This window comes from Glycine soja, chromosome 13, assembly GCF_004193775.1.
Source record: "Glycine soja cultivar W05 chromosome 13, ASM419377v2, whole genome shotgun sequence".
Classification (NCBI taxonomy): Eukaryota; Viridiplantae; Streptophyta; class Magnoliopsida; order Fabales; family Fabaceae; genus Glycine; species Glycine soja.
Genome location: NC_041014.1, coordinates 14,037,194 through 14,059,147, shown reverse-complemented (window position 1 = coordinate 14,059,147; position 21,954 = coordinate 14,037,194). Strand labels below are relative to the sequence as shown.

Genomic DNA, 21,954 nt, shown 5'->3' with positions numbered 1-21,954 from the left:
ACACTAGTGAGAGAGGTGGCAAGTACTATTTTTTATTTTAATTTAAATTTAAAACTTTAATACATTATTATATATTAAATTGAAGATATCTTTCTTTTTATATAACTAAAATTTAAGATTATTGTTATCTTAATTAATTATGATTTCAATTCAGTTTTTAAATTTCAATGTACTATATTAATAAAGATAGTTCTTGATTTTAAAACTTTATGTAGTAACTTTTTGCTGTTTAAATATCTTTCATTGAGCCTTTGGAGTAACTATATTAATAACTTTTTGTTCTTCTTATTGTCATGTAATTATACATATCTTATATTCTTCTATTGAATTGTATATAGCTTGTCATGAGTTTGAATAATAGGGGAGGGTTGTCTTAGGCAGTTAATAGCGAACATCAAATTTTGTTGAATTTGACTAAAGCCACTAAAGGTTTCAGTAAGTAAAGCAACTTAAATTGGAAGATATTCAAATTATGTCAGCCAACTTACACCTTGTAACTATTGAAGGATCCATTGAGATAGATTTGTTGGTGCTAGATATTGTCTTAGTGGCTTCCACATGATTTCGAATTTTGAATCATGGGAAGTTTTCTAGAGATTGTTTTTGCAGCAAGTCACCTAAAGAAGCATTGCTTTTGCAGTGCAATCTCTCTTCTACTTGGTTATTGGATCTTCAACAAGGACAATTGTTTCCTTCAAGTTCATATGACTTTTGATATTATCAAGGATCACAAAGAGCATTGGCTTTAGAATCAGTGTTGTCCAAGCACTGATGCATTCTTGATTGGTGTGTGCTTCTAAAGTGCGAGATGCACCTGTCTTCACGTTCCAATCGTATGCAACTTTTAATGATCCTTTAGTCATGTGTAGTGTAACACCGCAGACGAATCACACCAAAATGAGAGGGATTCAGAGGTTGTGTGTGTATGACACTGTACAATCGATGATGACTTAAAAGAATTAATTGGTACGACCTATGCCAACAAAATACATCTATTTTTCAGGGTGTTACATGTAACTTTTGATATCTACCCCTTGTCTAAGTTATATTCAACATCATGCCTATGATCATATATAGCTTATGATATCTGCACTTTAACAACGATCTTTTCGGCTTTTGATAACTCTCCTTTTAGTAGTCTTGCTTTTGATTGCAAAATCTATGTCATGAAAAGCTTCCAATTTAGGCCTATTCTTCACATGAGTGTCATGCTTCTAAATATGTCCTATCTTAATAAAGAACACTCAAATTAAGCAAATTCTAAATATTGTCTGTATAAAAAAAGTCTGATGTATTCATTAAATTTTCATTAAATATAATAAAAATGTAAAATTCATTAGTTTAAATATTATAAAATTTTTATAATATTATATTTATTAAAAAATAGTATTAATTGAACTAAACAACACAATTAAATATTATGTTAAACTATCTCTAGTCTTTTATACAAAAATAAAAAATAAAAGCATTATTTTGGTTCAACTATAAGAAATGTACACTTACTTTTAAATATATTCATTTTAATTTATTTCTATATTTTTAATTTATTATGAAATTTTCTTAATTATGAAACATTAATTACTTTTCTATGAAAATCGATGCATTCATCCAGTTATTATCAATACAAGTCACACTCAATTATTTGACATGCCAAACACATTTTTATTACATTAATAATTTAATAAGTAATTTTTTATCCTTTATTTTTTAATCGATACTAAATTTTCTTTCATACTAATAAATCACCATTAAAATGATTTTTATTAATTAAACGAAATTTTATTATGTAAAATTTAAATTTTTATTATTTAAACGAAATTTTATTATGTAAAATTTAAATTTTTTAAATGCATGTATTTCTTCAATCGGGCAGATAGAGGATGTACTTTTAATTATTATTCTTTTCATGACTTGGTAACTTTTTATTTCTCTATACATGAAAATCACAGAAAAAAGTTATTCAAATATCTACAAATCCTAATTATATTAAATGCATTAGATAAATTATCAACAATGTCTGTAATTACTACGCTTGTCTAAAAAGAAAATCATATAATCAATCTACTCACAAAATAAAACTACACAATTAATAATACCTTGAAGGATGAAATTTTTCCAAAAGAACTCCTTCAATAGACATGTATTTGGCCCATACCCGTTGTTTGCTGTGACAATTAGCGTATTTAATTAAAATCTCTTTTATGTCATTAGAATTTAATTGATTAGAAAAAGTATTTATGGTGTAAACGTTTTTTACAAAGTTATTTAATTATAAATTATGATATCTAGTAAAAAATTTAATTTTTATAATAATTACATTAAAAATTATATTTAATTAATTGACAGTGCAGAATTTTTTACAGCATACCAAAATTAAACTATTTTTTATATTAAAATTTATGAAACACAATTTCTTTTAATATAAAATTAAAAGTAAATGCATCCGAATCCTAAACATTAAAAATACTGTGAAAGACTATAAATTTCAATTCATAACTGCAACTTTAATTATATTTTGAAAGGTTTCTACAGCCGTTATGGCACCTACAATTAATGATGACCGAACTAGCTCCGTTTCAATAAAATATTTTTCCACAAATTTTAATAATTAATCACAATAAATAACTGCAATTATAATTTAAAGCATGATTTACGTCCCCACCAACCCCAGGATTATTAACAATTACACAATATTAATTTATATTTTTTACATAATTAAATGAAAGGATCTGGCCCGTCAAATTGTACTATATATAAGTGACTCATGAAACAAATTCGAGTCTCATACACAATCCTTTGCAGATTAGTATTATATTTTCTCTTTGTAATCATTTTTGTTGGTCTCACCCACCCATGGCCATGGTGATTCTCACAACCCTTTTGGTGATTTTTGTGACTGTGCTATTGAAGGTTGCATATGACACCATCTCATGTTACTGGCTCACTCCAATGCGCATAAGAAAAATCATGGAGAGACAAGGAGTGCATGGCCCCAAACCCCGCTTTCTTATAGGCAACATCATAGACATGACATCCCTTGTTTCAAGAGCAGTTTCTCAAGACATGAAAACCATCAACCATGACATTGTTGGTCGCCTTTTGCCACATTTTGTTGCATGGTCCAACCAATATGGTATTTCTCTTTTTCTTTTGTTGTGTACACACATATAATTTTATGTCGTGACAGATCTGAAAATTTTAATTAAGTTGTGCAGAATAATATTTATATATAAATATTTGGTAATACTTATATATATTATTGATTTTTTTATTAATTTTAAATTATAGGAGAAATTTACAAATGTACTTCTGTATGTGTGCGCGTATATGTGAAGTTATGCATATACAGAACATATCATATGATAATGTGAAAAAATAAGAACTGTTAATTAAGCTTAAAATTCAACAAAATCAATTCTTGTCATATCTATCATTCATGTTTAAATGTATGACCAAAATTTAGAGAATTATTATGATATTCAGAGAAATCCAAGAGTTTTGGTATCATTATTTTTTTGGGGCAACAGTTGAATGAGTTTGAGCACATCAAAGAAGATAGAGAAAGAGGAAAAAAGGGTTTCTCAATAATAAAATTCTTAAATTTCTGAAGATACCATGAAATTTCTCTCAAATTAGTTATTCTTGCATGCATCTTACATGTCCCTTTATGTATATATGTATATTTTTTTATCATGTATATGTATACAAACGTGTGTTAATTTCAATTTCTTTATTTTCATATTTCACTAATAAAAATTATAAAGGAACATATTACATGAGAAATGAAAACAATTAATTTAGTATTAAGTTTTAGCAGTTAATTATTTATCATTCATGTACGTTTTTATGATCAAAATTAACTGTAGTCATGTTTCATCAAATATGGCCTTATATATGTGTATGTATACGTGTATTAATCTTATTTTGTTATGGGCGTTAATGGGATTATGTAGGAAAGAGGTTCCTATATTGGAATGGTACAGAACCAAGGTTGTGCCTAACAGACACCGAAATGATCAAGGAGTTTCTGTCAAAGTACAGTACCACATCTGGGAAATCGTGGCAGCAACAACAAGGGACCAAACATTTCATTGGGAGAGGCTTATTGATGGCAAATGGTGAAGAGTGGCGCCACCAACGTCACATGGTTGCCCCTGCATTCATGGGAGACAGACTTAAGGTATATATATATATAGGTTTTGATGCTAATTAGTTAGTGACATGAATCTTTTTGGGTTGTGTTTTAGCAGTACACTTTTAATGTGTATTTTTATTATTATTAGTTGAAATTGTTGGGAATGTCAATTCTAAAATTTCAACAATTAATTCAAGTGAGAGTTTTTTAGATTAAGTAAAATATTGTGGCTGTTGGTATGTGCGGAAATAACTTTTAAGAGAAATATCCCTTAGAATTTTAAGAAACAATCAATTTTTTATTATTTAGGAGATCTTTATAACTCATCTCGCCATCAATACTAACAGATATGAGAAGAATGTGCAGAAACAAAAGAGATGTGAGTCTAAAAGACATGATAGTCTCTTGTGATTGAGAGTGTCTGTCATTTGTGTGTTAGGTTTTTTGTCATAAAAATTTATTGAAAATCATAAAATCATATCAGAAATTTCACTCCTTATTTAATAAGTCTAAACGTAATTTTATAGTTTTCGATAAATTTTAATCAATAATAAAAGGTGTTTTCCTAACACTCTTCTTGATTACAAATGATTTGACTTAAAATGCTGATGAATGTTTTATGTATAGAGCTATGCTGGGCACATGGTGGAATGCACAAAGGATATGCTTCAATCACTACAAAATGCATTAGAGGTTGGCCAATCTGAGGTGGAGATTGGAGAGTGCTTTACTGAACTAACTGCAGATATTATATCAAGAACTGAGTTTGGCACAAGCTATCAGAAGGGAAAGCAAATATTCTATCTCCTCACACAGCTGCAGAGTAGAGTTGCTCAAGCAACTCGCCATCTTTTCTTTCCTGGAAGCCGGTATGTGAATCTAGGATTTAATATAAAGCAATTATATTGAGTCGTGATGTAATCTTTTCCTTATAAAAAACAAACTCTTTAGTCTCAATTCTTGGATTTCCACATCAATCAAAATCATATTTATGTCTTTTTTCTCTTCTTTTTTTTTCTTTGGTACCTTTCCATCAGCTCCCGTAAAGAATAAATGACTTTCTGTTGTAAACTTTTATAGCATAAAACTAATTTAATTCTTTGCAATCTTAGTCCTTTCTCTTAATATATGCTCAATCATCTTTTTATATAATTTCATTATGTGACTCATGAGTTTTATTTATATGCAGTTTACTCAATTTTGAATCTCTCAATTATTCTTAAATATAGGAACCAAATGATAACTTGTTCTTGTACACACTTTTAAACTTATGTAGAAATACCATTTAGACCAACTATTTTACTGTTAATCATTGATCATATCCAGAAATTCTATTACCTCTCTATCCTGAATTCTTCAAAAACAAGCGAAATTTTGTTTATCTTCTTGATTTTTTTTAGTCATTCCACATTACAAATCTTGACAACCATACATAAAATTATCAAATTTAACTTTATTCAAATGTAATCTTATTCCATTCTGGTGCATAGTCAAAATTAACTTTTCTTATTCTACCGTCTCAATTTGATATATTCTTTGATTTTATCTACTCCTTTTGAATAGATGAATTGATATGGTTGTCCCCTTTTTTTAAATGTCAATATATACCAATTATGATTAAATTTACATGTTGTAGGTTTTTTCCCAGCAAGTATAACAGAGAGATAAAGTCTATGAAGATGGAGGTGGAGAGACTCTTGATGGAGATCATAGAGAGTAGAAAAGATTGTGTGGAAATGGGGAGGAGCAATTCTTATGGGAATGATTTGTTGGGTATACTCTTGGATGAGATCAAGAAGGAGGGTGGTACCTTGAATCTACAACTAGTTATGGATGAATGCAAAACATTTTTCTTTGCTGGACATGAAACCACTGCACTCTTGCTCACTTGGACAGCTATGTTGCTAGCTAGCAATCCACATTGGCAAGACAAAGTCCGAGCTGAAGTCAAAGAGGTCTTCAAGGGGGAAATTCCATCAGTTGATCAACTCTCTAAGCTCACTCTGGTTAGTACTTTCTTTGGATTCATATAAGCAAAAATAATTATTTTTATATTAATTAAGATGGTTAGTTGAACTCATTTAATTTTATTGATCTCAAATAAAAAAGTAATTAAAGTTATTTTTAAAATTACTTTATTGAAATTTAATATCATGAATAAAATAGAATCTTTGAAAATAGAGTTACAATAAAGGATATTTTACATTAGGAGTAAAATTAGTTAAATTTGCATATATGTCCAAGATATAAAGTAATTCTTTTGCTTGTATATGAATTTGAGAGAAAGTATCAAATTACTATATTTTTTATTTTTCTTTTACAATCTTAAGTTATATCTTATATAAAGATTTTGTTTTTGATATAATATTATTATATTCAACTATTTAAAATTTATCTTACATATAATTTTTAAAATAATTATTATAGAAATTAAAAAATCCAATTATATATTGTAAAAGATATTTATACTACTAGTTTGAAAATTAATTGAGTTTTCCCGAATGGGTTTCAATTTCAGGTTTGTGGCTTTGCCCCTTTCCTTTCACGTAATCTGATATTGGCTAAAGCACAATCAAATTTGAAGATCTTGAGCATTTAGTTGCTTCTCGAATTTTAGAAAAACAACCTAGAAATAATATAGTTTAACTAGGACATGATCGACTCTATACAAAAACAGAGTAAACATCATTGATTTAAAAATAATCTTTACACTCATTAACCAGTAATTGATGTTATTTTCAATAACATTTAAAAAAAATATTAGGTTTTCTTTCTTTTAAGATAAGCCAAACGTATAGTTTAATAAATAAGTAAACAATAAATGCATTAATATTGTAAATAATTTTTACATTATTATTATTTATCACAAATTATCATATGATAAATTTATTAATTTATACATTATATAAGAAAATAAGTTATACACTAATAATGTAAAATATATTTACAAATCATCTAGCCTTATTTGGTAGGAGAGAAATAGGAGAAAAAGAGAAGATGAAATTAATGTGTTGTTTGGTCCATAAGAAAGAGGGTAAAATTATTTTTTAAAATAGTGGGACCTATTATACTATTTCTTACCTATTTTTATTCATTTATTTGTCTTTTTTTATTGTTCTCTTCTTTATTTCTCTTCAACCAAATACCTTTAATTTGTATTTTATTTCTCACTTATTTTTCTTCACTTTTTTTATTTCCATTTCTCTATTATACCAAACGGACCTATATAATAAATTTATTGAATTTTACAATAATTACTTTTAAAGTCATACAAACGATAATTTATGATCATTTGATAGTGTAAAAAAAATTACATTGATAATGCATATATTTTTAAATTATATATAATTCATTTAATAAATGAAGGTAAGAACTTATTAATATAATAAATATAAGGATCAGTGTAAAAGAAATATTGTTGGTTTTAAATAAATTATACTATCAATTAATTAAAAATTATTTTAAATATATTTTAAAACAATTATTACAAAAATTAACAATTTTACTATATATGATAATCTATAAATGAGTGATAGGATAATAAATATTTACATTATATCTCAATACATTCTAATTAAACTCTAAAAGAAATTGTATGTGAAAAAATGTTACTAATAACAAAACTAACCTAAGTGTTATTTGATGTTGCAGCTACACATGGTAATTAACGAGTCAATGAGGCTCTATCCTCCTGCAACTTTGCTTCCTAGAATGGCTTTCAAAGACATTGAGTTGGGTGACCTTCACATTCCCAAAGGCTTATCAATTTGGATTCCAGTGCTAGCCATTCATCATAGTGAAGAACTATGGGGCAAAGATGCAAATGAGTTCAACCCTGAGAGGTTTGCTTCAAGGTCATTCATGCCTGGCCGTTTCATACCATTTGCTTCTGGCCCTAGAAATTGTGTTGGCCAAACATTTGCTATTATGGAAGCTAAGATTATATTAGCCATGTTGATCTCAAGGTTTAGCTTCACCATTTCGGAGAATTATAGGCATGCACCAGTGGTTGTCCTCACAATTAAGCCCAAATATGGTGTTCAAGTTTGCTTGAAGCCTTTAGATCCATGAGACATGCTCCTTCATGCTCTAGACTTCAGGGGTTCTATGTTAAGGATGTTGTAATAAAATTTCTCGGCATCCTTGTGGTTTTTATTTTTCAAAGTGTAGAAATAGCTCAAGTTTATGATGGCAAGGATTAGGATATGCACATTAAAAATTTATTCTGAATCAGTAAAGAAAATAGAGGGCCTTTGAAGGCTTTTTTTTTTATCAAAACGAGTATATTTTTCCGTTATTTTTCAATTGGGGGTAAGCTTTAAAAAATTACTCAAAAGGGAATAAGTCGTAACCGGTGTTACGACTTCTAAGTTAGAAGTCATAACACATGTTACGATTTTTTTTTTTTTTAACTGAAGTCGTAAAATTAAGGGTGTTACAAATGGTATCAGAGCAAACCTCTTTTCTAGTATGATGTGGTTCAAGGATGAACTAAGCGAAAATTGGTGAGCATGTAACACCTCGAACAAATCACACTGGAACGAGAGGAATTCAGAGCTTGTGCAAGTACAGGACTATACAGTTGGTGATGACATAAAGTAATTAATTAGTATTATCTATACCAACAAGATGCATATACTTTTCGATAGCCTATTACTTAAGAACTTCATAGTTAAACGCGTTTGACTTGGAGTAGTTATGGGATAGGTAACCTTTTGGAAAGTTTCTCAAAAAGTGTGTGAGTGAGAAGAAAGCACGCTAAAAATTTTTGTGTTGGTCTGTGGGGACAGTCAATGATCCTGAAAGAAGTCAAGCGATGTCAGAGTTGGTTGTCAAGGTTTCAGAAAGGACTACCTATGGAGGATTTTGACTAGTGGAGGATTTTGACCAAGAAGGATGTTGAGTGAAGTGTCGTAGTATGAAAGTCTCCAAGAAGTTAGCAATTAGGGACATTACAGCAAAGATCAAAGCGACTTGCTCTGTGACCCCACATCTTCGCATTTTAAGAGTTCAAAGGTGGTGTGGAAGGGATTCTAGGCAGAGAGGAAGGCCTTTCAAGCACTTGATCACAGTGCGAACAACGACGATGTTGAAGGGAATTGGTTCAAGGAAGTGGAGGTCATAGGATTTGTAAAGAAGTGATAGAGGAAAACAAGGATACAAAATGATGGAGATAAAAAAAACAAAAGGGGTAAAATTGTAAAGAGAGAGAGATATAAAGGAAAAAAAATACTCGTTGAAGAGAGAGACAAAAAAAAAAGAAGTAAATGTATTGACAGTTTTTAATTGCCTTTATTTGTAAAGGAAAAATATCACATTTACATATCCTAACAATGTCAATTTAATTGGATAAAAAAGACTTGATTGGAGTATTTTTAAAATTAGAAGACATGATTGAAGCGCTCAAAAATTTATGGACCAAATTGAGTTATTTTAAATAATTTAGAAACCAAATTAGTAATTAAGCCTAAAGCTTAATATCTTGAATGTTTGATTAAGTTTTATGTCAAGGTTAGCACTTAGTCCAACAACTTAGGCCCATCTTCTTTATTGTTCAATAGCTCAAAATGGATGATGACTTATGTCCAATGTTCCATTTTTAAATTTCGTAGCTTATGAAAATGTTAAAGTCTTAAGCTTTTGGGCTCTAAATCACAACATAACATAACCTAGTGATATAGGCACGAAATAATATCCTTTAACTGTGAAATTAAACTAAATGTGCAACCAATTATATTTGTAAAAAACATTATTTTGTATAAATAATGTATTTAAATGACAAAGACCAAAGATTTTCATACCAAAAAGAATATAAACATCGAAGACTACATTTTCACACATAAAACTGGGTAAGAAGATATTTTTAACATGATTACCTAAATATTACACAAATTATAAGTTAAGAACACAAATGTTGAAGATTTGTGTTAAAAAAAGGCAATGATTCCCTTACCTTTGGAGATTTTTTTGAATCTCTAGAGATAAAAGCCTTAGTAGAAAACTTCTAGCACAAACCACACCAATAGAGGCTTCTTGAACATGTGAACACAAGAGAATGAGACTGAGATGGAGAATAGGTGGGGTGCAAACCAAAACAAGAAAAGAAACACACACATACTTAAAAATGGTGAAGGAGAAACAAGCTTCTTAAAGAGATATTGTGAAGAGGTATGAAAGTCTTAGGCATTGGTGTCTCCAAAGCAAAAGAAATGCAAAAGAATGAAGGCTCTTAAGTGTATGTGAGGAAGTGAGGAGGGAAAAAATGAGGTTAAGTGTGAGAAATGAAAGGTTTTAGGATTCAGAAGGCTTAAGTGTGTGTTGGACACCAAATGACATTTAATTTGTTTTTTTTATATAAAAAAAAAGCTTTAAATGTCCCTTTTGGTTTATATGATCCTTGGCCTAGAAGTTGAGCCAATGGAGTGATCTCATTTGACATCTTTCTTTTTGGATGTAAGGATTATAAGGTTGACCAAGGTTTAAATCCTTTGTCTAGCCATTTTGGTGAAAGTTTCTAATTAATTACAATTAATGTAACTAATGATCTAACTAAGGCACCAACAATGAAATAATGGTAGATTGGTCAATTAATATGTATGGTTATGTGGCTATGGTATTTCCCTGTTAAATAATTATTAGCTAAATTATAAAATATTATTGGCTAAATTATAATTTTGATCTTTTATAATTTCTTATTCATAATTTTAGTCCTCTTATTTTTTTTTCTGTGATTTTGGACCCCTTATTTTATACAAATTTTAATTAAAGTTCAATTCTCAATTTTACGTATATTTTTTTTTATCTTGATCCAATTGAACCCTAGATCCAACATGTTAAATTAAGATAACATAAAAAATAATTTAATTAATAAAATATATAAATAAAAGAAATAAACATGTACAAAAATGAGAATTTAACCAAAATTATGGATTTTTTAAAATGAAGGAACCAAAATTAAAAAAAATAAGATCACCAAAATTGAAATAAACAAAATTAAAGAAGAACCCAAATTAAAATTTAGAAAATCTATAATTTTTTGCTAAATTATAATTTTTGCCCCCTTTAATTCCTTTAGAAAATTTACAAATTTGATTCGATCATCAATTTTGTATATATTTTATTTTAGTTCAATTAAACCCTATATCTACCATATTAACTTAAAGTACCACCAAAAAATAATTTAATTAATTACTACCTCTGATCCTTATTATAAGATCCAAATTAAAAGTGTCGTTTGATCCTTTTTATAAGATCAAATCTAAAATGTCTCATGTATTAATTATTCTCACAAAAACGTTCTTAGTTAAAGTTAGTTTGAGAATGACATGATAAAAGGAGAAACATAACCATTAATGTTCATTAGTTTTGTTCACATGATGATTTTGAAAAAATAATAATTTGGGACAAATTAATGTTCTAAACTAAATTAACATACTTTTTTTTACACAATTAACATACTTTCTTAATCTTGACGAATTAGTTAATTGAGTCCTATAATTTTTTATCGACATATTTAAATTGTTAGTTTGTTAGTTTTTATTAGTGAGAAAGATTTAAATTCATGACCTTTTCCTCTTCCATTTTTTCTTTAATCATCAAGTCAACTTTATAACTCTTAGTTGGATCTTATAACAAGGATAGTACGTAGTAAACTATAAAAAATAAAAGAAATGAACATATGCAAAATTAAATATTAGACCAAAATTATAAATCTTCTAAGGAGTAAATTACAATAGTCCCCTTGAGGTTTTCTGAATTACACCACCCCTGCCATTTTTATCCTTACAGAAAAAACCCTTAACTTTTGGGGGTACATTACACTAAACCCCTTTCATGATATTTATCATTAAAAGAAAAAAGTTAAGTTGGAAGGGTCATGTGAGTGGCACATGCCTTTGAATGATATTTTTTTCAAATAGCCTCATCCCCTTTCTTTTACACTACACTCACTCTGTCCCTTATTCTTCCCTTTCCTCCACCAATTCTGCGTCTCCGATCACCATTCCTTTTTGACCCTCCAGCTTCGGATCTTTCCAAGCCCCTCCTGCCACAACAACCACCACCTTCAATTTTTGGGATGACAAAGAATGCAAGGGTGTGAGCCTCCCCCCAATCCCAAATCCCCTAAAAATGCCACCATAACTCAAATCGCCAAACCCTTCACACTCCTTTCATTTGTGGAAGCTTTCATATGATGTTTGCAATCAATTACTTGACGAGAAAGTATGAGAATGAGAACATCACGCTCTTGTGGGCGACATAGTTTAACCTCTTGGGGATCAGTGATGACACACCCTTGCTATCGAAGAAAGGATAGACGACTTTCAAGTTCTACGTGAGCGGGTGATGAGATTGTGTCTGCTTTTGTTTTGTTTTGTCTTTTTTGTTTTATTTTATTAGGAGTTAATTGAATTTTGAACTTTTGAGGAGTTGTGCTTGTTTGATTGTAGGTTTCAAATAGATGTAGGAGGAAGGATCTAGAAATGTGAAGCACTAGTTTGATTGTAGGTTTCAAATGGATATGGGAGAAGGTTCTAGAAACATTGCAGGGAGGGAGATTTCGTTGTTGGGTTTGGTAGAGATGGTAGAAACGACAACATTGGGGTTATTCTTGGTGGCAGCCAGAATGGATATGTCGACGAAACCATTCACTCCGACAAAAAAATAAGAACCAAAAAAGAAAGAAACATTTAACTTAAATGGGCAAAATTGGATTTTCAAAATCATTTCTTTTTTCTTTTGTTAAATTAAATAAAGATAGATTGACAACGTCAAACTAGTGGTTAAATTGTAATGTAACAAAAAGGTAATAGTGTCAAATGTAATTAAGACCAATCTTAATGAAGTTATTGTAATTTACTCTTTTCTATAATAAGATCAAAGTAAAAAAAAAAAAAGACGAAAATCACGTATCAAGATCAAAGATGATCCAAAATTAAAATTTAGCAAAAAATTTCTTGTTACTTATTTTCCTTTCATTTTTTTCTACTATACTTAAAATTCATCTTAATTCTATCTAATTCATCTTAATTCTATCTATTTTTCTTTTTAGCCAAATAATTGAGCATAAGTAATTAATATACTAAAATTAAAATCAAATTATTTAGATAATATCTAATTTCAATCTTTCATCAAACTTTATTTATCTTATCAAACTTCGAATTAATCATGCCTCCTTTCTCCTCTTAATGAAAGGAAAGGTTAAGAAAAAAAAAACTTTTTTCTTTTCCTTCTTTTCCAAATTTTATTCTTTTACCTAACCCAATAAAGAATTAATATCACAAGCTAAGACACCGAAAATTAATAGTTTCTTTTATTTTTTATATTTAAAATACATATAAATAATAGAAAATAATTATATAATTTTTTCTATCGAAATATTGAATAGTAAAACTTCATGCAAATTCGGCCTGAATCGTTCCATTTGCAACAAATACTTGTAATTCTCTAATTTCTTTTTATCTCTACGTATCTTTGATATCAACCATCTTTGTACAACATCGAATTCACAAAGATTAACCAAAAAAGAAGAAAAAAGTTTTAAAAATTAATAAAAGCATAATAACAAGTGCTTCTAAACTTCTCATCTCACCTACAAGTTTCTAGAGAATAAGCCGGTTAAGCCAAAACCAAGCAAACCATTATTCAAGCCGGGTACTCAAGCCCCAGCTCCATCTTACACGAGTCTTTCTCAGCCGAGTCACCACAACTCTTCAACTCAATTATCTTTCTCTTCTTCATCGGAACCACGTGATGCAAACGTGAAACCGGTTCGAACCCGAGCGTTAATTCCAAACCAATTTCGTTGCCGCTCTCACCGGTTCCATCACTCGTCTTCGCAACCCACTCCGGTTCTTCGTGAATTAGGTTTGAGGTATCCATCGACACCACGCTTTCGCTCTCTTTGCTTTCCCCCTCCACCATCGCCGTGGCTTCCGACAAGTGGCTCAGCCCCGACTCATGACTCGCAGTCCGGTTCGCCATCTCCGGCTCAACCGGAACGAACCCGGTTCCTTTGCTGGCCTTCGGTTTAATAAGCGTGCCGCTGGTTCGCTTGAACCGGGACCGGGTCTTGGTCTTTGGAGTTTCATTTGCCGAGTTCTGGTCTTTTGACACGTGGCGTATGTCGTAGGCCTTGAGAGGTGGGGCCCGCCCATTAGCCGCGGCTTCGGATGTTATCGGCGTGATCGGCTCACCTTTCAAAACGGCTTCCACAGCGGCTTGACAGAGCTGCCAGCTCCCGGACCATAACAAACCCACTGACCCGTAAATTGGGTTAACAATTCGACCGCATGCCTCGTATAACAAGGATCGAAAAATAGCTGCAAAATAAAATGCCCAAAACATAATCAATTAAACGTTTATTCGGTACAAAAAAGTTGCTAATTTTCTAAAAGATCATGCTATAGTCCAAGAAACTGTATGCAAGTTAATTTTGTGTCAAGATATTGTTTCTTTAGCACTTTTTTTTTTAAAAAAAAGGCAAAAATATCTTCTTTTTTAATTTCAGTTTTTTTTCTTAAATTAAAAAATACTTTAATCTCATAAGTTATTTTGGTTAAAATAAATGGGGCTGTTGTATCAGTTTATTATATCAAAACATGACAATATTAATGAGATATTACGTCGTAGTAACATTTTAAAAGATAATTTTTTAAATTATAAAGCCAAATTAAATTTTTTTTAAAAAGTGAATTTTTAGCCTTTGCTAAAAAAATTTGCTATTACTCTTTTAATTTTTTTAAGAGATAGTACTATAGTATAAGACAATTGCATGTACGTTTTTCAATTAAAATCGAATTTTAATTTACTTAAACAAATTAAATTAAAAGTTTTGTTTTGCAAATCAGTAAAGTAAAACTCAAATTCTCAGAAAATAACACCAAAAATTCCCAAAGAATTATATTTAAGTTTTGTTCCAAAAAAATTAAACATGCAACCGAGAAAAAAAAAAAAAGAACAAAATAGCACGAACCAGGACGAAGGTTTTCAGGACCAGCGTTGATGAGGTTCATGAGGCCAGCACGGCCATAGAACTTAGCAAGAAACACAGTGGCATTAGCTTGCGACTCCGGGTTCTTGATCCATTGCAAACACGGTCTTATGCTACAATCTTCGCTACACCCTTTGCGCAAAACACGACATCCGTTACAACTCATTCGCATTTTCACACAACCTTGGAATATATTTGTGTGCCCTTCAAAACCTAATTGTTAGACTAGTTTCTAAGAAGAGTGATGAGTAATTAAGAAGATGGAATAGTGAGAGAGGAGGTTAATTGGAGAAGATTGTGATTGGAATTGTGGAAGTGTGAGAAAGAGGGAGATAAATATAGTTGTTGGGGGTTCCGGCGCTGCTGGGTTTCTAACATGTTGTGGGTTTCTTATGAAAGAATTGTTTTATTTTTTTTAACATGAAACAATGGTTTTGAGGCTTTTTCCACGTTAAGGGGGGTTGGAACTTCGAACCACTTTCTAGTTTGAAGCGAAGTATAATGATTCCATTTCTGTTGGGGTGATGATGCCCACTCTCAGTTCACGCGCGTGTGTTTAACTTCCTATGAATGCAGCTCACGTCGCCGGGTGGAACAACCCGCACATGCCACACTCTAACTATGACGATCAATGGCACACATGTAAAATTCATGTTCATACCACATACGTGTTCCTGATTTGTTTTTATTTGAAAATTTTCTTTTTAGTAAATTTCAGTATTTTCATGAAAAATAATATTTTTTTAAGAGTTATCTTTTAAATTTTATTTATATTTATTTTTTATCATTAAATATTTATTGAATTTTCTTTAAAAATTTCTACTTAAAATAAAATTTTATTATTTTTATTTTTATATAATTTTATATTTTATCAAACACAAGTCTCAATGGGTTAAAAATGTTACAATTATCTTTTACGGTTAAGTTTTAGGAGATTATTTTTTCATTAAATTGTATCATATAAGAACTAATTTATTAATTAATTTATCATTATAGTATATAAAAGAGTAATTTATAACACTTTATAGATCCAAAAACTAAATCAATTTTTTTTATTAAATCATCATTTGTTTAGATGTTTAAGAACCAAAATAATAATTTATTTTTCTTATATTTATACTTTTATAAATTTAAATTAATAATAACTATATAAAAATTAAAAATTATGGAAAAGTGGGATACTAAAAATCGAGTAGTAGATGAAGACATACGGAACTCTCGGGCCAAAGTGAGTGTTTTCCATTTTCAGTGTGCGAAACGCGCATTGACAGACACATAAATTTAAGGAATCTGCCACGGAAAATGAAAAAACGGAAGAAAAAAAGAAATGGTGTCAGATCGCCACATATTGGGGGAGTAAAAGGGGGTCCACTTTTGTTTGCAGTGGTTTTTGAACGCTAAAAAAACAAAAGAAGAAAAAAAGCTCCTGGTTTTCGGGAATGAAAAGCGGTTTGGGGAAAAACCGAAGACCGGTTTCCGGGTTTGGTGTTGGGACTGTGGGCGCAGCTGATGAAACTAGAAGAAGAGAGACCCATGCGAATAAGCCAATGGTTTTTTGGGTTTAAAACTTGGTCTAATCAAATAGTCACAACAATAATTAAAAAGGTTAGTAGGATAAGTTTACATTAATTACTCTTATTCTATCCTTTAATGTTATCGAATTTACTAGTACTATTTCATCCCTTAAATAAAGTAAAAGCATTTCAATGTTTATGAAAGTAAAAAAGTTATTTCCAAATTATTTAAATAGTTTCATCACTTTAAAAAGCATATAATATAAAGATGAGTGTTGACAACATCATTTTTATACAGATTTTTTAATAAATTTTATTTAAAAATAATTGATATAATAAAGCATATAATTTTAAAAGTTAAAATATTATTGTTTCAATTTTATACAAAATCTATAAATTATTTTCAATCTATGAATTATATCTAGCTAATTTTTTTATTTCAGCCTTTAATAATCATATATTTTTAATCCTTGTAATTGAGGAATTCTTGAGAAACTAAACATATTATTTTTATTAACCTATTATTTGGTTCGGTGTATTTAGAAAGGTAAAATATAAGAATGAGAAAAATGGAAAAGATGAAATAATTTTTCAAAATTAAGATGAGTGGAAATTAAGTTGAATCGGAATTAAATTTCTGAAACTCGGAGTAAAAATAATTCCCTCCCCACGACTCACGAGCTGTGAAATTGAACAGGAAACTGGTGTCTCATTTTTTTAAAATATTTAAAAAACCAAATTACTTTTCTAACACAAAATAAAGAAAAAGATACACTAAAAAATTAATAAAATGAAAAGTTAATATATTTTAAGTTAAAATATATTTTTAATTAGTACAAAGAGTTTTTAATTATAATATTTATTTTTCATTTCCTCTCAATGAAACAAGCATAGAGATTTTTTCTTACTTTTTTTGTTCACTCAAATAACACATATTTTTTTATTTTATTTCTTGTTATTTTTATTCTTCCTATTTTTTCTTTATTTCACTCATAATCCAAACACAGTTTAAGTTCTCAGAAAAATATATAAAAAAGAGTATATAAGGGATAAAATAATGATACTATATTTTAAATATAAAAACATATTTAAGTTATGATTGAATAAATAAAATATTAAATATATAAGAAAAATATGTTTTCTTCCTTAATTTTCTATCAAACTCCTTATATTTTTGGATTAATGAATTTACTATTCCAACTTTTGAAAATATGTTCATCTACTCTCTCATCCAAGTGTGATGGTCAAAATTTGCTACCCAATGTTAAGTTTAAATGCCATCCGCAACTAAATTTATATATATTTAAAAATTAATGGACTAAATTCATCAATTTAAAAGTATAAAAAACTAAAATTAGGTTTGACTAAAAGTTTAGAGTAAAATTCGTAATTTAAAATATTTCAAAAGATGTTGTATATAGAGCAAAATTCGTAAATTAGCATCCATATATGTTGGAGTAAAATGGAAGAGACTTAATTTTTAAGGACATAATCCCATACTTAACGTTCTTGTTAGACAAATAGAATCAAACGCACTAAAAAAACAAACTCGTACACAAATAATTGTTTTACTATTTAAGAAAGTAACTGACTAATGTTTTGTAATTAAAAAAACTACAATTTGTGTGTATCAAAAGATAGTAAACCCCCTTTCAAAAAAAAAAAGATAGTAAACCCTTATTTATTGGATAGGAAAATGCTATTAAAAAATAACTCGTATTCAAGTGCTCATCTTATTACTAATTTACATTAAGACCAAGCTGCCCAACTTGGAACTTTTCAGTGGCTGAGTTTTGTTGAATCCATGCATTAAAATAGCAGGTTCATGTGTTTAATACACGTGTTTTCCAATTCATTGCTATATATTTGCCTTCTTCTTATTCATAGGATAGGACGATACTAATAGTGGTTAAATTAATTCTACACTCATCACATTGATAAAATAATTACTTCTTTTAGTCTTAGCTAGGATTGTATAGTTTGGCTGTCCCCGATTTTAATCATTTAATAGCCTGGATTTGATATTTTATTCTTCATCGTCACAAATTTGAATTGAAAAATATGTGACGGTGTGCTAGTTTGTCTGTTTACGAAATGCAGCCATTTAGACAAAGTATATGCTTATTTAAATAAAAGCACTCTACTTATAAAAATATGTATAAATTTAATTTTGCTACATTCTTTATATAAAAAATATAACTTAATTATATTAATTTAAATTTTTTATTCTAATAAACACATGTAAACCAAATTTATTTTATAATTTACTTATGTAATATATATTTGCAAACTTTGTTATATATATATATATATATATATATATATATATATATATATATATATGTATATATATATACATATATATATATAAATTTAATGACCCACATAAAAGAAAAGTGGAAGTTGTAACTTTCACTTGCAAAAGTTTTAATTTTTTTTTTCAGAATTAAAGCTATTTACAGAATTAAAGTCGCGTATTTTAAAATATTTATCAAAATAAAAAATAGAAGTTGTTTATATTCTTTTCACGAATGTTGTAACTGATTGTAATCCGAGGAAAAAACTAATAACGTACAAGAAATTTGGATTTCAATTTCTCTCAAATGGCATTTGTAAAAACCATATTGAATTTTTTTAATAGATATTAAGTCACTTATAGATGAATCTTTAACAATATATAGTTCAATTTTTTTTTGCTAAGGAGAAAAAAACTTCTTTGCTCTTCTATCAATTGTGTCTATAGCAATTATTCTAGACCCTAACCTTTATTTTTTCATGAATTTTTTGTTTTGATTTTTTTTTCTTTTTAATTTGTTGAACTTTCTCAGTCGTTTTTGAACTTTATTCGCAAATAATAGCAGTTATTATTATTATTATTGTTGTTGAAATTAGCTAGCTATCAAAACTTGTCACTATATAATACAAGATAAACAATTTGTACGATAAAAAGTGTACAGTACATTGAGATAATCATGTAATTTATTCAACAAGATCAGCATGATAAGCAATAATTTACAATTTATTGGATAAACATAAGTTTAACAGGAGTTAATTAATGTCTTGGCCGAAATTAGCTCCACAATCCACACACACACACATTAGCTATTAGCTTTTACTTCTAACACTTACAATAAAAATTCATCTAAGGTGATTTGTTGAGTGGAAAAGATGCTTCCAAACATACACTAAATAAGTGGCTCGAACTTTGTTGTTAAATTAATGTCAATTAATCATAGGCTTTATTATTAATAATTATTGAATCTTATGATAATTATTTCAAAATTCATATACTATGTTTTCTACAAATCTTAACATTAACAATATATAAAAATTAAAATTTCTTTAAAATATATATATTTATATTTTAAAGTAATTTAATTTATCATTTCAACAAATTAATTATTCAAAAATTATTTTTAAAATATATATTTTCCTTTTTAAACACAAACTATTTGTTAGCATAAATTCTTTCAAAATCACTTTAATCATTTTTTTTTGTTTAAAAAAAAATCATGTCCCTTAGATGAGAAGTTCTGTTCACATTTGTTATTCCTTCCTTCCTTGCTGTCGCCGGAAAGTTTTCAAGCATCGTTGGTAACATTGAACATGTCCATTATTCTGCCACGATAATCCTGTTGTGCCCTAGTCTTCACTAGATTCCTAGGTTTATTCAACATGATGGGGTCCCACGTTTACAAATAGAATATTAAGATACAAAGATATAGTTAAGAGTAGTTGGACTCATACAATAATCAATTAAATTAAATGCACGCACAAGTTATATATAGACAAGCTAGCTAGAGACAACTACAAAATGTTTATTGTTTGTTCGTTTCAAACTTCTCAAAATATGAAAGATGCATATACAGTAATCATTCACGTTACATCGATTACATATAATTGGAATTACGTTTTTTTTTAGTTGGAATTACGTGTTAAAATCATATGATAACATCTAAAAAATACAAGCAGATAAATTATTCCAATTTAATCAATAATTTAAATTCGAATTATAAATATATATGTTATTACTGTAAATATAAAAAAAAACTTTATCTTTCTTATATCATATACATGTCTGAATCTATTAAGATTGTCTTTTTATAAGATTTATGTTTGAAAAAAATATATTAATTAATTATTGATGACTTGATAACCTATTTGCCATAATTCAATGTTGTTGCAGGTGTTTGAAAAAGTTATTTGCTCCTCCTCCATTAGATTTAGAGGATAGCTTTTAGCCCTCATTTGCACCTTAAACACATTTATGTTCTCTGCATCCTTAATCAAGCACCATTTGCCTTCAAATATAACTTTGAAGCCCTTTTCAACTAGTTGCGCCACACTAAGCAAATTCTGGTCAATGTCAAGTACACATAAGACATCATAGATATGTTTCAAACCTGTTAAACTTTCTATGGTAACAGTTCCTTTTCTTTTGACTGAGATAAAATCACCATTTCCAATTTTTACTTTGGAAACAATGGTTTTGTCAAGCTCTTTAAAAGGCATTTGGTCGCTCGTCATATGATTTGTACAGTCGTTGTCTATTAACCATGAATCACTGGAACTATTGCTTGTAGCAAAACATGTTGCAACAAAAAGTTGTTCTTCTTCTTGTTGCTCCATGGACACCTTTGCCTTCTCCGGTGACTTGCAAATTCGCTCTACATGCCTCAACTTACCACATTTTTTGCACTTGATGTCAGGCATCCACCAACATTTTTTTTGAGAATGGTTTGTTTTTTTGCAGTGTGGACAAGGCGGAAAAGTATCATTTTGTTGCTTGTTGGAGATTTCAGCTGATTTCTTGTTCTTCCATTTGTTGTCATCATTCTCCTTTGTTCCTGTGTCTGTAAAGCATTTACCAATTCTCTAAGGGTGATATTTGACAAGTCTTTTGACTCATCTAATGCTGATATTTTAGATTCATATTTTTCAGGTACAATAACAAGTATTTTTTGCACTATCCTTTCGTCAGGAAAATCCTTACCGAGGAGACGTACCTTGTTTGCAATGCTCAACAGTTTGTTAGCATAACTTTTGATAGTTTTTGTCTCCTTCATGCTCTGCATCTCAAATTCTCTAGCCAAGTTAAGTGCCTTCATACCTTTGGTTTTGTGACACCCTCTACCCCTCACATATATACTAACAAAGGAATAAAAATTCAAATATTAATTAAAAGTATTTTTTTAAAACATTTTTAAATACAAGTCTTTCAAAGGGATAAAAGGTTCACAATCACTTTCTTCTACATCATATTCAAACTTGTCCAAATAAATAATAAAGTCATTGACTTGAACAAGGCCATC

The 21,954-nt window shown here is 29.1% G+C and overlaps 2 protein-coding genes across 2 annotated transcripts; one reads left to right on the top strand and one right to left on the bottom strand.

The window, feature by feature from the left end:
* Window positions 1-2,807: 2,807 nt before the first annotated feature.
* LOC114382148 (cytokinin hydroxylase) lies at window positions 2,808-8,402 on the top strand. The gene is made up of 5 exons (XM_028341383.1): window positions 2,808-3,133; window positions 3,954-4,180; window positions 4,763-5,004; window positions 5,772-6,141; window positions 7,787-8,402. The coding sequence occupies exons 1-5, from the start codon at window positions 2,854-2,856 to the stop codon at window positions 8,204-8,206; spliced, it is 1,539 nt and encodes a 512-aa protein (XP_028197184.1). The 5' UTR covers window positions 2,808-2,853; the 3' UTR covers window positions 8,207-8,402.
* A 5,127-nt stretch (window positions 8,403-13,529) lies between these two features.
* Window positions 13,530-15,549, bottom strand: LOC114380941 (LOB domain-containing protein 41-like). Its single transcript, XM_028340080.1, has 2 exons — window positions 15,111-15,549; window positions 13,530-14,457 (listed from the first exon to the last, which is right to left on the bottom strand). The coding sequence occupies exons 1-2, from the start codon at window positions 15,298-15,300 to the stop codon at window positions 13,781-13,783; spliced, it is 867 nt and encodes a 288-aa protein (XP_028195881.1). The 5' UTR covers window positions 15,301-15,549; the 3' UTR covers window positions 13,530-13,780.
* Between the last annotated feature and the right edge of the window lie 6,405 nt (window positions 15,550-21,954).